The following is a 17437-nucleotide window of genomic DNA, read 5'->3' as shown; positions in this document are numbered from 1 at the left end:
CATTAGGCTAGAAAACACATTGCTGTTTCTCCAGTGAGTTGTTTCTGACTCTGGGTTGGTACACACCTTTATTTTTCACATTGCTAGTAGGGCAGTAGGTGAAAACTGGATACAGTATGCTACACATATGTATACATGTTTACAGTATACATACAGTAGCTATGTACTGTGTACATAACAATGATAAAGTAGACTACATCATATATGGTCATCTGCATATCATTGCACAGGCACACAGTATGAGGGCAAATGCATTTTGACAATCATTTTGTCTTTCACGCACGCCCGTCATCATATCAAATTGTAATTAAAAGCGCATCAATTGTGATTTCAACTCTAATCATTTGGACCCAATGTCCAGCAAACTGACAGGGAGTTGGAGCTCCCTAAGTCCAAACATAGTGACTCCAGTCAGCGGTTTGGATGCCGCAGTATGCTGGAAGCATGAGGCTGGAAGGACACTAGCTTTTGGATTGGCTGTCGTAGTTCTGGCAAAGATAGCACAGACACATATGGCGCAGCCACAACTATACAAACAAACACAGACACATACACAGAATACACACACACACACACACACACACACACACACACACACACAGAGTACACACACACATACGGAGTACGCACACATACAGAGTACACACACACACAGAGTACACACACAAAGACAAATACATAAAGAGGGAAAAAGGATGGCAAGCTGAAAAGCAGTTACCAATGAACCACATTGCATCCACACAAGATGGTGTATTTCCAAGCAGGATCAGCTCAGCTACTGCTAGTGCATGTGTGAGGTGAAGGTACAGAAAGGCTGGATTGTAAATGTGCTTTGTCTCCCATGTGTCTGTTGCAAAGCTCCTAGTGGTCTGTTGCTGGTGGCATCACTGAACAGATGCAACGCAGTCAGTCTCACGCTGAACGAACCCTGTACGGCTTAATGCCATCAACAGCTGCCTCGCAGGCCAGGGGGACAGAAAGGGGCAGAGACGGTACTAGCAGCAGAGGGGACCGAAGGAGCACAGCTGTCAGTCCCAAAATATGCCAAGGCGGGCACCTGCGGGTATGTCAGCAACTGTGGCCAGGCCTCGTCAGACAATAGGCAGCATTGAGGAGAGCAGACTGGCACACTTCTCTCTTTGTGCTGGTCACCCATGGGATTTTAAAGAAGAGTCTTCTTAACTGACCATACTGTGTGATATTGGAGACAACAATGACAACATGATATGGTATCTGAGTGTCTGGACAGACTAAAGATACACTATGGAGGTTTAGTTGCTAATAATTTACATTAAATGTTTGCTTGAATCTTGGCTGTGAGGTTCATGATATAATATGAATCAATTTATTATCTCATGAAACCACACAAATCCTTTGGAACGTTTGCCACTTTGCCACTCTCTGGCCAGTGAGGTCATTTCAGGACAATATTTCTATCCAAAGGTCCTGTATAGCCTCTATAACTGTTCCTGTTGCGTGATATTGGAGAACAATGATTACATTATGTGGTGTCCTGAGTTTCCAGACAGAACTTTAAAGGCGTTACGGACATGAGGGTTATATTCAGTGATGTACCTCTCTTAGGAAGGAAACACATGACATTTACACACCCTAGGTTGATCCTCCTGCTACAGAGTGATGCAGTGATGCAGCATTAATGCAACGTTAGTGCAAAGTTGGCATATAAATGTAACGTTTGCTCTTAGAATTGTAATATGTATGATAAAATGCCTAATGGCTCCTGTGGCAAAAAAGTGAACCCCACTGATATGTTAAACAATATGTTAAGCAATCCAAGGAAATCTCATTTACATAACTATTTCAAAGACAGAGACAAACACCTGAAGAAAAACACACAAAAAAAGAATCATGGATAATAATAAAAGCACTATTCTACATCTAATGTTGCTGCTTAAGAAGGGGGAGGCAGATAGAGCAATTCCCTTGAAAATATAGGTTCCACTGTGTCAGCCCCTATGTCGTCCACTCATGCTCCAACACTTCAGACTTTCCAGCCACAGTTAACAGATATGTCCCACTCATCATCACAGTGGAAGGCAAGACAGGAACAGCACATAGGTACCAGCATATTTACACAATTTTCCACAAACCTCTTCGGCAAATACTCAGAACATTACAGAGGTGTGGAGATAAAAAATGATCAACTAAACTGCTCAGAAACCGGGGGGAATGCTCTAAGACAGCATTCGTCGCATACTGTGTTACTTGAACTGTGACTATGCTGCAATGTTCAGAGATTTCAAAAACAGTGTTTGCCTGCACTAAACCAAATCGTATGAGCCAGAAATATCCCTAGAAGCTGCAGTGCATTGCAATTTTGGATTATGCGGTGAGCATAGTTAATTGGTGAAAGCCGCATTTACTACTACACACGAAATGTGTGGTGAACATCCCTGGAAAAGAGTCATGTGCAGAATAATGAGATATTATATACCTACTCTTTTCCAGCTTTTGCTTAGAGTATATATAATCATAAAAACATATACAGTACACAGTTATACAGAATATAGATATAGAGTAAATATATTGTTATAAAGAAACTGTACAGGCTATGTCTTCCGAAATATATTTTTGGTCATCATCAGCTTAAACCAAGTAGTAGAAGACCTGGAAGAGAATCTGAAAGCCCGCATCAGACCAAGCCATGGAACTCAGTATAAATGAAGTCCCCAGAGAGTAATGGGAACTCGGAGCCTGATTATGAGATAGCAGCTCAAGAACAGAGGAATTCAGATGGGAAGAATACTGTCCAATGCCAGACTAGCTGTCGCCATTGGCGTCGGCTAATGAGGATGCTAATGATTCAAATCAAAACTGTACCAATGTGTTCCAATTAATGAACACTGTTTTAGTCAGTCGTAGCAGATACTGAGGGAGAAACGACAAACCTCAAGGGAAGCATTTCACAAAAGCATCTCTGAGGCGTATTGTTTTGAACCCTTGGTGTAAACGCAAACCAAAAGAGTAATTTGTTTGTAGACTGTGAGAATGATGTCAGTCAGTGGCAGCAAATAGGGTATCTGGTCATTGTTGGAATCCAAGCAAGTGCCATAAACATTTTCTTTGCTAAATGCCATTTTAATTGATTGTCTTTAGACAATTATGCACTAAACATACAACACAAGAATAGAAGGTTTCATACCCTCTATTCAGGGTTTCATACCCTCTATTCTTGTGTTGTATGTTTAGTGCATTATTTACTATCAACCAAATAAAAAGGAACCGATGCCAAACAGACAGTGAAGTGAAATGAGAGAGGGCTTTTCCCCCTAAGAGCAGAGTTGTACATTAGACACAACTACACCAGTATACTGAGTGCATGGCACAACCAACCGAGAAGCCTCAAGTGCAGGGTCAAATCATTGGCACTTGGGGTGCCCTAAAAAAATTACATTCATTAGGGATTCAAGCAGCGAAGCTGGGTGAAACCCTATTATATTTGTAGGCGTTCATTATTCCGGTTCTCCGTGGCTTTACAATGGTGCTGGAAGGGATGGCTGCCGTTTTACAGGCTCCTAACCGACTGTGCTATTTTTTGTGATTTTACGCATTGTTTGTAACTTATTTTGTACATGATGTTGCTACTACCGTTACTTAGGACCGAAAACAGCTTCTGGATATTTAGAACAGAGATTACTCACCTCGAACTGGAAGAAGATTTTTCCTTTAATGAGTACGACGCGAAGGATATACTGCTTCTCCGAGACCAGGCCCAAATCCCCGTCATTCGCGTGAAGAAAATATGGAAATATAGAGGGCAGAGATCGGGATGCCTTATGAGAATTTGTCGGCGAGTGGGTAACCCGCCTCTACCATCTGTTCTATTGGCCAACGTGCAATCACTGTAAAATAAACTGGATGATCTCTGTTCGAGACTATCCTACCAACGGGACATTAAAAGCTAATGTCTGCCCCGCGAGTGGCAGTTCCTTTTACATTTATTTTATCTTTATTTAACTAGGCAAGTCAGTTAAGAACAAGTCGGTTAACTGCCTTGTTCAGGGGCAGAACGACAGATTTTTACCTTGTCAGCTTGGGGATTTGATCTTGCAACCTTTCGGTTACTAGTCCAATGCTCTAACCACTAGGCTACCTGCCGCACCGTGGTCAAAGGCACTGCATCGCAGTGCTAGCTGTGCCACTAGAGATCCTGGTTCGAGTCCAGGCTCTGTCGCAGCCGGCCGCGACCGGGAGACCCATGGGGTGGTGCACAATTGGCCCAGTATCTTCCGGGTTAGGGGAGGGTTTGGCCGTCAGGGATGTTCTTGCCCCATCGCGCTCTAGCGACTCCTGTGGCGGGACGGGCGCAATGCACGCTAACACGGTCGCCAGGTGTACGGTGTTTCCTCCGACACATTGGTGCAGCTGGGTTCCGGGTTAAGCGGGCATTGTGTCAAGAAGCAGTGCGGCTTGGCTGGGTTGTGTTTTGGAGGACGCACGGCTCTCGACCTTTGCCTCTCAAGTCCGTACAGGAGTTGCAGCGATGAGACAAAACTGTAACTACCAATTGGATACCACGACATTGTAATGTCTTATGTTTCACCGAGTCAGGGCTGATAGATGACACGGATAATATACATTTGGCTGGGTTTTCCGTGCAGCGGCAGGACAGAACAGCGGGAATTAAGGGGAATATATGGGAATTAATGGGAATATATGGGAATTAACGGAAATATATGCAAATTAATATTAATACCATTTAAATGTAGATGTTGTTTGCATTGGATATATTTACCATATCATATGGAGACTGAAACATAAACCTTTTACCTTATCATAAGTAGACATAATTGCCAATGATTAAATCCTTCCAATAGAAATACAAAAATGTTTTGTTACGAATTGAACTTTAATTAAATGAGTTGACTCTTCACATGGGATGATTTCACTGAACAACAAAAGAAAGGGAATATTGAATGATCCCCAATGATCCATCGCATCTCCCAAAAAATGTTTTCAACATACATCTGTAAAATGATAGTCCAGAAACTAAAGCTTTGGTTTTCTTCCTCTCAGGCTTCCATGTCTTCTCCCTGGACCTCCTCAATGTCCACCTCTTGAACATCAGACTCTGAGGCCTCATCTTCACTGTCACTTTCCAACCTTGTTGAGGATGGCTCGTTGTCAGGCTCAAAAAGCCTCCCATTTGGATGGCCACCAATTTTTCGACCTTTGTATTGATCAGCCTGTTGCGTGGTTTGGTGTGTGTGTTCCCAAACAAGGACCAGTTGCGCTCTGAGGTGGCTGATGTTGGTGGGATTTGGAGGATGATGGAGAGGCAACAGGGGAAAGAGCCTCAGATCCACAAAGTCCCTTCCACCAGGTGGCTGATGAGATATGTTGGCACGACTGCCCTATTGAATCTCCATCCCAAAGCCCTTGCTTGGATGTGTACTTCGCCAGACTGCCAAGAACCTTGCCCTCATTCAGGCCAAGGTGGTGAGACACGGTAGTGATGACACCATAAGCCTTGTGGATTTCTGCACCAGACAGGATGCTCTTGCCAGCAAACTTAGGGTCCAACATGTACTCTACGGCATGTAGGGCTTCAGGCAGAAGTCTTCACGCTTTTTTACCTATTTCACAACTGCAGTTTCCTCTGCTTGGAGCAACAGTGAAGTGGGCAGGGCAGTACGGATTTATTCTCTTACATCTACAAGCAGAGTCTGAACATCAGACAGGATGGAATTGTCTCCCTCAATCCGAGCAATGGCTACTGCTATAGGTTTCAGGAGTTTCAGGCTGCTTACCACTCTCTCCCAAAATACATCATCCAGGAGGATCCTCTTGATGGGGCTGTTCATATTGGCAGACTGTGATTTGGCCATTTCTTGGAGAGACTCCTTCCCTCCAGGAGACTGTCAAACATGATGACAACACCACCCCAACGGGTGTTGCTAGGCAGCTTCAATGTAGTGCTCTTATTTTTCTCACTTTGCTTGGTGAGGTAGATTGCTGCTATAACTTGATGACCCTTCAAATACCTAACCATTTCCTTGACTCTCTTGTATACTGTATCCATTGTTTACAGTGCCATGATGTGCTTGAGGAGCAGATTCAATGCATGAGCAGCACAGCCAATGGATGTGATGTGAGGGAAGGACTCCTCCACTTTAGACCAAACAGCCTTCATGTTCGCAGCATTGTCTTTCACCAGTGCAAATACCTTCTGTGGTCCAAGGTCATTGATGACTGCCTTCAGCACATCTGCAATGTAGGAACTGAGTGTCTGTGCTCTTGTGTCTGTGCTCTTGTAGAATACTGGTTGAGGGGTGGAGATTATGTAGTTAATTATTCCTTGCTCACAAATATTTGACCACACATCAGAGATGATTGCAATACAGTCTGCTTTCTCTATGATTTGCTTGACCTTCACTTGAACTCTGTTGAACTCTGCATCCAGCAAATGAGTAGATAAAGCATGTTTGGTTGGAGGGGTGTATGCTGGGAGAAGAACATTCAGAAATCTCTTCCAATACACATTGCCTGTGAGCATCAGAGGTGAACCAGTTGCATACACAGCTCAAGCAAGATATTCATCAGCATTTCTCTGACTACTTTCCTCTATTGTGTCAAAAAAACGTATGATTCCAGGAGGACCATGAGCTGTTACTATTGATAAGTCGTCTGATTCATCATTTTCACCTCGAATAGAAGTAGAGGGACTTAAGTCAGAGGTTGCTTGTTGTGAGAGCTGAGGGAATTTTATGCACTTGGCCAGATGATTCTGCATCTTTGTTGCATTCTTCACATATGATTTGGCACAGTACAAATTTACACAGCTTTTCCTTCTACATTAGCTGCAGTGAAATGTCTCCACACATCAGATAGTGCCCATGGCATTTTCCTGTAAAGATTAGAAAAAAAATGAGTAAAAAAAACAAATACAATTCCATGTACAGATAAATATACTGCTCAAGAAAATAAAGGGAACACTTAAACAACACAATGTAACTCCAAGTCAATCACACTTCTGTGAAATCAAACTGTCCACTTAGGAAGCAATACTGATTGACAATACATTTCACATGCTGTTGTGCAAATGGAATAGACAACAGGTGGAAATTATAGGCAATAAGCAAGACACCCCCAATAAAGGAGTGGTTCTGCAGGTGGAGACCACAGACCACTTCTCAGTTCCTATGCTTCCTGGCTGATGTTTTGGTCACTTTTGAATGCTGCCGGTGCTTTCACTCTAGTGGTAGCATTAGACGGAGTCTACAACCCACACAAGTGGCTCAGGTAGTGCAGCTCATCCAGGATGGCACATCAATGCGAGCTGTGGCAAGAAGGTTTGCTGTGTCTGTCAGCGTAGTGTCCAGAGCATGGAGGCGCTACCAGGAGACAGGCCAGTACATCAGGAGATGTGGAGGAGGCAACAACCCAGCAGCAGGACCGCTACCTCCGCCTTTGTGCAAGGAGGAGCAGGAGAAGCACTGCCAGAGCCCTGCAAAATGACCTCCAGCAGGCCACAAATGTGCATGTGTCTGCTCAAACAGTCAGAAACAGATTCCATGGGGTGGTATCAGGGCCCGACGTCCACAGGTGGGGGTTGTGCTTACAGCGCAACACCGTGCAGGACGTTTGGCATTTGCCAGAGAACACCAAGATTGGCAAATTCGCCACTGGCGCCCTGGGCTCTTCACAGATGAAAGCAGGTTCACACTGAGCACGTGACAGACGTGACAGAGTCTGGAGACGCCGTGGAGAACATCCTCCAGCATGACCGGTTTGGCGGTGGGTCAGTCATGGTGTGGGGTGGCATTTCTTTGGGGGGCCGCACAGCCCTCCATGTGCTCGCCAGAGGTAGCCTGACTGCCATTAGGTACCGAGATGAGATCCTCATACCCCTTGTGAGACCATATGCTGGTGCGGTTGGCCCTGGGTTCCTCCTAATGCAAGACAATGCTAGACCTCATGTGGCTGGAGTGTGTCAGCAGTTCCTGCAAGAGGAAGGCATTGATGCTATGGACTGGCCCGCCCGTTCCCCAGACCTGAATCCAATTGAACACATCTGGGACATCATGTCTCGCTCCATCCACCAACGCCACGTTGCACCACAGACTGTCCAGGAGTTGGCGGATGCTTTAGTCCAGGTCTGGGAGGAGATCCCTCAGGAGACCATCCGCCACCTCATCAGGAGCATGCCCAGGCGTTGTAGGGAGGTCATACAGGCACGTGGAGGCCACACACACTACTGAGCCTCATTTTGACTTGTTTTAAGGACATTACATCAAAGTTGGATCAGCCTATAGTGTGGTTTTCCACTTTAATTTTGAGTGTGACTCCAAATCCAGACCTCCATGGGTTGATAAATTGAATTTCCATTAATTATTTTTGTGTGATTTTGTTGTCAGCACATTCAACTATGTAAAGAAAAAGTATTTAATAAGATTATTTATTTCATTCAGATCTAGGATGTGTTTTTAAGTGTTTTTTGAGCAGTGTAGTTAAGCAGTTAGAATAAACAACTCCTTTGTAAGATAAATGTTTTAAAATGAAACATGTAAGGAAACAGGTGAATTAACACTCCTCAGTTAGCAGTCTCAAGCAAGCTAAAACCCACATGGTAGCAAAAACTATCAGAAATTGTTAACAAGTTAGAAATGATTTAAACACACTTTGCTGTAGGCTATTATTTACTAGTTAACAAAAAAATCATGTATGTCATATAATATATATTCACCCCACCCAGTATTGTAATCAAAACTTACCAGAAAGCATGTAGTCCTTGGCTCAGACAGTGTAGTAGTGTGGGCTCAATAGCATCTCATTAGTGTGCAAGATCTTGAGAATCAGTTGTACATGTGATGGAAGAATGCACTGTGCATGCAGAGGGTTGCAATTCCATTGAATTGGGAATAGTTTAACCAAAATATGCCACAAGACCTAGAATTGCCTTGTGTATCCCACAAAAAAGGTTCACTGTTATAAGCTAACTTTTTTGATGAATTTAAGCAAAATTCCCCAAATTCCAGGGCTTTACTTCCCATGGAAATGTCAGCAAATTTACCAGAAAGTTTCCGACCCTCTGCAACCCTAGTCGGTACATAGGTCCCTCTCCTCACAAGGAACAAATTAGCCTCAAGAACCCATAAGGTCCGTAATGATGGATTTTCTGACATTTATAATTCTTTGTTAAAACACTACTCCTCTGGCAGCGAATGACCGATTTGCGTGAAACATGATATATAGCATGTATGGACCAAGGTCTCTCAACCCAATATTTTCCAGGCTAGCATCTCAAACAACATACTGACCAATAAATATTAATGTGGGTGTGGTCTGGCACATAAATGCATATAAATCACACACAGATATTTGTATTGTAACAAAACTTGATGTTCCAAACACTGTCTATACTCAACGTATGCAAGCACATTCAGGTCAACCACACAGTGGCGCTATAACGAGCACATGCTTATATCTCTTGATCTGTTTGACTTAGAGTGATTACATTTTGCACACATGCTCAGGGATACAAGTCCAGCTAACCTGTACTGTATGGTTCAGTTTGGCCACCTGGTGGCGCCGTTTGGCAGGAAAAACATTAATGCAAGCTCATTGGCTCATAGCAGACATATTGTTTGAGGTAGAGTCCTGGAAAATAGTGTGTTTAAAGATATCGGTACATAGATGCTATATACCAAATTTGGTGCCAATCGGTCTAGCAGTTGTGGAGAAGAAAACATTTAAAGATGTCAACATCATTAAAATTGGTCCAAAATCCATCAGAAGCATATTGCATGATCTTTTGATGTTGAGTTCTGATATTTGGCAAGCGTGGTAAGGACTACAGTTTATCCTAGGGAAATGTGTCAAATTTGTCCTGATGGTGGCCCTATGGGGCCAAAGTGTGAGCCCTGGCATGGCTGCTTGCAGCTATATTTATCTTTATCTTGGGAGTGCACAGCACGCACCGCCAGGTACGACTGGAGTCAAAACCCTGCTGAAGGGTTGTATATTTGGAAAAATGACAATGTGTCGAAAGCAAGTCTGAAAAACAGCACCTCGTGACTGTGAGTTTCAACATCCCAGATGTTATTCGGTACATTGTTGCCTTTTGCTCTTTCACTCCTCAGGGATATCTCTCACACACTGTAGCTACTGTGGTTCATCCCACCATAGAATATCTAGTAAATGTCAGTTGATGCTGACCCAGCTTTGTTCCCCTTCTGCATTGTCATTCTCCTAAGCATCTAAGTGAATATCAGACTGCTTGACTATTTCAGTCCATTCACAGCGTCCAGTGAATCAAACATGCTCTCAGGCAACCCCTTCTCCCCCTCCCTGGACCAAAACACTAGTCAGTGACAGAGGTGGCAGATATGATGAATCTCCTAGTGCATGTCCCTTTAAGTCAGTCAGGAAATGTAGCGGGTCAATACTTGAGTGAGGGAGATAGAGAGAGAAAGAGGAAGAGGCTATTAATAACTTGCTCTGTCATGGCCAAGCAGTCACGGGCTGTCTAATGTAAAAGAGCTTGTGGCTTCTCTCACAGCTTCTAGGCATTCTCTCTCCCTCTTTCTTTCTCTCTCTGCTGACAAAGGGAGCCTCGAGGCATTCCTACTGCCATGTGTGTGTGTACGCATGCGTAATGTCTGTGACCATTCAGCATGCAAGTCACAACAGACTCCCTATGACATCTGACCTCGATGTCTAGGAGGTGATACAGATTTGAGACTGGGACTTAAAAGTGTGAGATGTAAAACAATACTATTGTGAATAACTATGATAATAACCACTGGGATGCATGTTTAATATTTTACTGAACAATGATGTGGGTTGTGATCCTGATCACATGGAAATTATGCAATTGACATAAGTTTGAAAAGTGAACAATGTATTTACTCTCTATAATGGTGACAACTGTAAATGCTTCCTTACATGGTGGGTCTGTCTGAGTCTGTGAGTCTCTCCAAGTGAGGACCCAGCTGACATAACAGTTGTTATACTGTGTTGCAGTAATTTGGTCACATCAAGAACAGTCAATCCATTCAGCTCAAAACATAAGATTGAGCGTGATCCATATGACACACAAACAGTCTCTCTCTCTTGCTCTCTCTCAAGGTCACGTAATTTCAGTTTCTTCCAGACTTAAAAACGATTTCTGTTAGCTATCATATCTGTGTAGGTGAAGTGTATATCTCATCTCATCAATACCATCAGCATTTATAAGAATTACAGCTTACATACAGTCTCCACCAACTACCATTAATGTCAATTGTGCACCAAACTCCAACCCAGACCAAGAGCAACATTCATGATTACAGTAGCCTATGACATGACCTATTGAGACAGCCTGGTTTCATAGAGTAGACGTTACATAGTAAACAAAAATCTGGGGCACTCAAATTAGTATGATATGTTATGTTTTGTATTGTTACATAAGACAACCTGGACTCAGGGATAGACGCGATACACAGTGCCACTGTGACAACAATTTTGGACCCCAATGTGGCCCCCCTAAATGTGGAGTATGAAATAATTTTTACATAACACATTTTTGCTATCCTTCTTTTTTCACATCCGTTATTAGACAGTGGCAACGCGGAACACTAATGATTATAAACATGGTCTTTTGCCTGCTAATGCCTGCAATGCAGTGAAGAAAACGATATGACAACAATAACGTCTAATGTAACTGGCCCCTCTAACAGTACAACTGGCCCCAGCTTGCCCCCCCCCGCCAGTTGAAATGGTCTAGAACCGCCACTGGTTATACGACCATCCACCTACCTTTTGGTTTTTACCTTAAGTAACAGCCTGGCCTCATAAAATAGATATAACAATCTGGGCAATTCGGGCCACTCAAATTAGTATGATATGGTAACCCTTTACAGTCGTACACGTATACTTGTTGAAATTGGCAGATTTGGGCACTAATAAACACCTAAATTGGAAGTTAGTGGCCGTACAGTAACATGCTATACATGACATCAGATCTCTGGCTATGCGCTTCACAGCGCTGTATGGGTTTTACAAGCAGCGCATAAGTAATTTTATGTGACCACTAACGGTTGATTAAAAAACTAAAATCAACACTAGAAAATTAAGACAAATAACCAACACCATTAAAACAAGTAACCCAAAGGTTGCGTGTTCGAATCTCATCGCAGACAATTTTAGCTAATAAACTTACTACTTACTACTTTTTAGCTACTTTGCAACTACTTAGCATGTTAGCTAACCCTTCCCCTACCCTTAACCCGTTAACTTAACTCCTAACCCTAACCTTAACCCTAACCTTAATGCCTAGCCCCTTGCTTAGCTAACGTTAGCCATAACAAATTGGAATTCATAACATATCACACAGTGCCTTCAAAAATGTATTCATACCCCTTGACTTAATCCAGATTTTGTTGTGTTGCAGCCTGAATTCCAATGGATTAAATATATTTTTCCTTGCCCATCTACACACAATACCCCATAATGACAAAGTGAAAACATGTTTTTAAAAATATTTGCAAATGTATTGAAAATTAAATATAGAAATATCTAATTTACATAAGTATTCCACACCCCTCAGTCAACATGTTAGAATCACCTTTTGGCAGCGATTATAGCTGTGTCTTTCTGGGTAAGTCTCTAAGAGCTTTACACACCTGGATTGTACAATAATAGCACATTATTCTTTTTCAAATTCTTCAAGCTCTGTCAAGTTGGTTGTTGATCATTGGTTGTTGATCATTGCTAGCCAGCCATTTTCAAGTCTTGCCATAGATTCTCAAGCTGATTTCAGTCAAAACTGTAACTAGGCCACTCAGGAACATTCAATGTCATCTTGGTAAGCAACTCCAGTATATATTTGGCCTTGTATTTTAGGTTATTGTCCTGCTGAAAGGTGAATTTGCCTCCAATTGTCTGTTGAAAAGCAGAATGAACCACGTTTTCCTTTAGGATTTGACCTGTGCTTAGCTATATTCCATTTCTTTCTATCCTAAAAAACTCCCTAGTCATTGCCAATGACAAGCATATCCATAACATGATGCATCCACCACCATGCTTGGAAATATGAAGAGTGGTACTCAGTGATGCGTTGGATTTTCCCCAAACATAACACTTTGTATTCTGGAAAAAAAGTTAATTTCTTTGCCTAGTTTTGTATCAGTTTTACATTAGTGCGTTATTGCAAACAGGATGCAGGTTTTGGAATTTTTATTCTGTAAAAGCTTCCTTCTTTTCACTCATGTAGGTTAGTACTGTGGAGTAACTATAATGTTGTTGATCCATCCTCAGTTCACAGCCATTAAACTCTATAACTGTTTTAAAGTCACCACCATGAAATCCCTGAGCGGTTTCCTTCCTCTCCGGATGTCTGTATCTTTGTAGTAACTGGGTATATAGAAACACAATCAAAAGTTGAATTATTATCTTCACCATGCTCAAAGGGATTTTCAATGTCTAAATTAATTTTTTTACCATCTACCAATAGGTAGCCTTCTTTGCAAGGCATTGGAAAACCTCCCTGGTCTTTGTGGTTGAACCTGTGTTTGAAGTTCACTGCTCGACTGAGAGACCTTACATATAATTGTATGTGTGGGGTACAGAGATGAGGTAGTCATTCAAAAATCCTCAAGACTATTATTGCACACAGAGTGAGTCCATGCAATTTATTATGTGACTTGATAAGTGATACATTTTTACTCGTAAACTTATTTAGGCTTGCCATAACAAAGGGGTTGAATACTTATTGACTCGACATTTCAGCTTTTTATTTTTTATTAATTTGTAAAAAATGTCTAAAAGCATATTTCCACTGACATTATGGAGCAATGTGTGTTGGCCAGTGATAGAAAATCTCAATTTAATAAATGTTAAAATCAGGCTGTAACACAACAAAACGTGGAAAAGTCAAGGGGTGTGAATACTTTCTGAAGGCACTGTACTTCTTCCAAATTCGTAACATATTGCACGAATTGTAATTCGTAACACATCATACGAATTGTAATTCGCAACACATCATATGAATTGTAATTCGTAACACATCATACGAAATGGATCCAAAAATAATTACATACCATACCAACGTAACATATCATACTAACTTGAGTGTCCCGGATTTTAGTTTAGTATAATACGTCTACCCCTACCCCCGAGTCCAGGTTGCGTGAGAGTTTCTGGTCATGAGGAAAAGTAGGCAACTGCCAGCCAATTGCGCATGGTGAGAAAGAGAATGGGGATCAATACATTGCCTTCAAAGATGAAATACGACAGTGCGTCTGAAAACATTACTTTTAACAATACAAATTGTCATTTTAACATGCTAAAACTATACCCAAATAGCTAGTGTTCACCTCTACGAGTGACTCGGATAAAGTACACTACTTACGCCCTGGCTTTGGGGAAACCCATCGATAAAAGGACGTCCAAATTCGATCCATATTTCACAGTGCCCGTTACTTTCGGACGAAGGCTTCGCGGGATGATTTTGCTGAAGAGATCCTCTTTTGCAGCCATGATTCAGGATTCCATTGGTTTCAGACTGGATCCAGTCTACGATACTGTAGCGAGTGGTGGGGAAAGATATCTAATATTCTACAACCGATAATTTTTGTGAGCAAGTGCGGTCGCGGGCGCTCCCTCTCCGCCCCCAGAAACTCGAATTATGTCTGCTGCTGCGTTTTACATTTAAAAAGGAAAGATATGTGCAGAGCGCACGGGATTTATTATGAATTTTCGCCTGTACTCTGTATGGGACCCATAGCAGTATCCTAAATTATAGTAGCCGAATAATAATAGGCATACTAGCATAATAAGACTATTCAGTATAGCTTTGATGTTTACAATTTGTGTCCTCAAAACGTTTGAAACAACAATAAAAGAGAATTGTAGATAGTGAGCAATATGTAATACAGATTAACGTATTAATATGGTACAATAAATAAATAATAAATAAGTGAAATTAGGCTACTAACAAACTGCATTTGTCTAAAAATTAATAATCCATATTTATTCAACGTTCATAAAAAGACAATGTGTTACATTTATAAAATGACTCACAAACCATTACATGGCACATTCAATTCACAACTGTCTCATCATATAACATTCATACAGGATATCATGGGCTACAAATCTGCCCACATGAAGAGAAAAATATAATGTTGTGTTATCTTAGCTACAGATTTTACATTTGATTGATTATAATGATGTCCATTATAAATCATTTAAAATCATCCTAGGCTGTTGGCTGCAATGGTACCAGATGGGTTATATGGTACAATCACACAGAACGCTTTCCTCATCTCCGCCTAGTGTCAAAGCAAAGACATGCACAGCATTACTACTGTATGGGTAACACTGGATTTGGATAGTCCTCTATAATAGAGCCTACAGATGGACCCGTTTATAGATGCTCAAGCACTATCAACAAACTTTAGCCCTAACCGTAGGAAGCCGTGGTGTTTCAAGTTAAGTCGAGTTATATAACAGAGTTGCAGTTGATAGTTTGAGCATCAATTAACCATTTATGTGGGACTATCAAAATAAAGTGACCAAACTATGACAAATAATTAAGCTCTTTTACATTGATTTCACTGCGTACACAGTATACAGTTTTGTTTAAGATGTGAAAGTATAAGTCTTATCAGTCTTCCTTGATCCAGATACAAGCCCACTACAGCACCACCACTGCCGGGCAGTTTCGCAGCTGAGCCAAACTGCATTGACAAGCAATGTAAGCAAACACAACGAATGATGAACAAAAAGTACAAAGAAACATAATAGGAAAAGATAAGAGAATCTTGAAAATTGTAACTCTATACTGAACCTGTCTTGCCAGTTGCACCATTTTGAGATTACCTGGTCCCAAACAGTCTTCTGTGTACACAGACCTATAGGACAGAGATTGTACCAGTATTAGTGGTTTCCTGTGTGAACAAAAAGTTGCCCTTACATCTTACTATGTAAAATCATACTGTTCGTTGATGACAATCAACTCTTTAGGGCCATGAGTTTTTCCTGATCAGGTCATGCGGTCAGGAAAATCTTTCTGGCTCTATGACATTTGGCGATCATGTTTTATCTTTCCAAGGTCACAGATATAAAAGCCTAATTCATGGGAGCAAAGAGATTAACTGCCTCAAATCAATGACAGACTCAAAGGATGTCACGCTTGTCTTTACCATCACAGTTCTAAATTCTCATCCATCAACTGGGCCAGCCTGCTCCAGTCCATTCCCTGCAGTGCAACCCTGTGGAGGACAAGAGAACCCAACCGTTACATTACCCGGTAATGCTCACTTAAAGATGCACTCTCAAACGTTTGTATAACTTCAGCCAGTAGTTTTGAGTGGTGCTTACGAGCCAAAAGTGGTCCCTGTTTTTTGTGTACTCTGTCATCAAAGTGTGTACTACATCATCCATTTCATATGATATGTTACATCCTGCAAATACATATATACTTTTTAAACATTACGAATTTGTTGTGCTTAAGATCCTAGATTGGCTCTTTAAGCCATATCAAAATCGATGAAGTGATAATTCCATCAGTACAGGAAGAAAAACTGAAATTCCCAATGGAATTGAACTCGACCTTGGTGAACATTGCTGCCTGCCAACTGAGCTTACCGTGTGTGTGTGTGTGTGTGTGTGTCTTACAGTTGAGACAGCGCTGTCAGATAAGCTAACCAGAACAGTGGCAGGTTGCTCATGTCCATAGGAGTGTAATCCCCTGTGTACAGTCAACACACAAACATGAACATTTTAAATGTTCATTGTAAACTCAGTTACACAATGTATACATAAATGTTCAGCTCTAGATATATGCAAGAGGATGCACAAAGATATCCACAGGTGCCTTTAAAAACACGCATGCACAAACCCTCATACGCCTAAAGAAATGAATTACCTTTCAAAAATCATTAATCAATCATTAGACCACACAGGGTGGGGCCGAGAGTCTGCGGGGTGTTCTCTCCACCCTTCTATTTGACTTATGAATTAAGGTAATCTGGTTGTCTAGGTATAAATTGAAAGTAAAAAACAAAAACCCGCAACTCGACAACTAGCCTATAATGAATTTGAGAATGATTAGTCACTGCATTCAAAGTCAGCCACGCCACACAACTAGATAGCAACATCTCACCCCAGGGCTATAAAAACTGAACCGATGGACATGGGGACATGACATTTGGTATGTAAACCTTAAGAACATTTCCTTAGAAGCTGTGTGAATATAAAGTCACTGCCACCTTAGATGGCTGCACCAGACTAGTTGGTGGCACTATAGACATCATTGGCACCAGTGCTAGATACAGTTGAAGTCGGAGGTTTACATACACCTTAGCCAAATACATTTAAACTCAGTTTTTCACAACTCCTGACATTTAATCCTAGTAAAAATTTCCTGTCTTAGATCAGTTAGGATCACCACTTTATTTTAAGAATGTGAAATGTCAGAATAATAGTAGAG

General features: G+C 41.6%; 1 protein-coding gene across 2 annotated transcripts in view; it reads right to left on the bottom strand.

The window, feature by feature from the left end:
- The window catches only part of LOC115163238 (ubiquitin-associated and SH3 domain-containing protein B), a 53482-nt gene extending 38849 nt beyond the window's left edge, over positions 1-14633 (bottom strand). For both annotated transcript variants that reach the window (XR_003869706.1, XM_029714963.1), the window contains exon 1: positions 14354-14633. Coding sequence is in view for 1 of the 2 variants with exons in the window: in XM_029714963.1 (XP_029570823.1) it covers positions 14354-14481 (128 nt within the window). In the remaining variant the exon portion in view is untranslated. The remainder of the gene's footprint in view (positions 1-14353) is intronic.
- Positions 14634-17437: the final 2804 nt, after the last annotated feature.

Source organism: Salmo trutta, chromosome 26, assembly GCF_901001165.1.
Source record: "Salmo trutta chromosome 26, fSalTru1.1, whole genome shotgun sequence".
Lineage (NCBI taxonomy): Eukaryota > Metazoa > Chordata > Actinopteri > Salmoniformes > Salmonidae > Salmo > Salmo trutta.
This window is presented reverse-complemented; position numbering and strand designations above follow the sequence as displayed.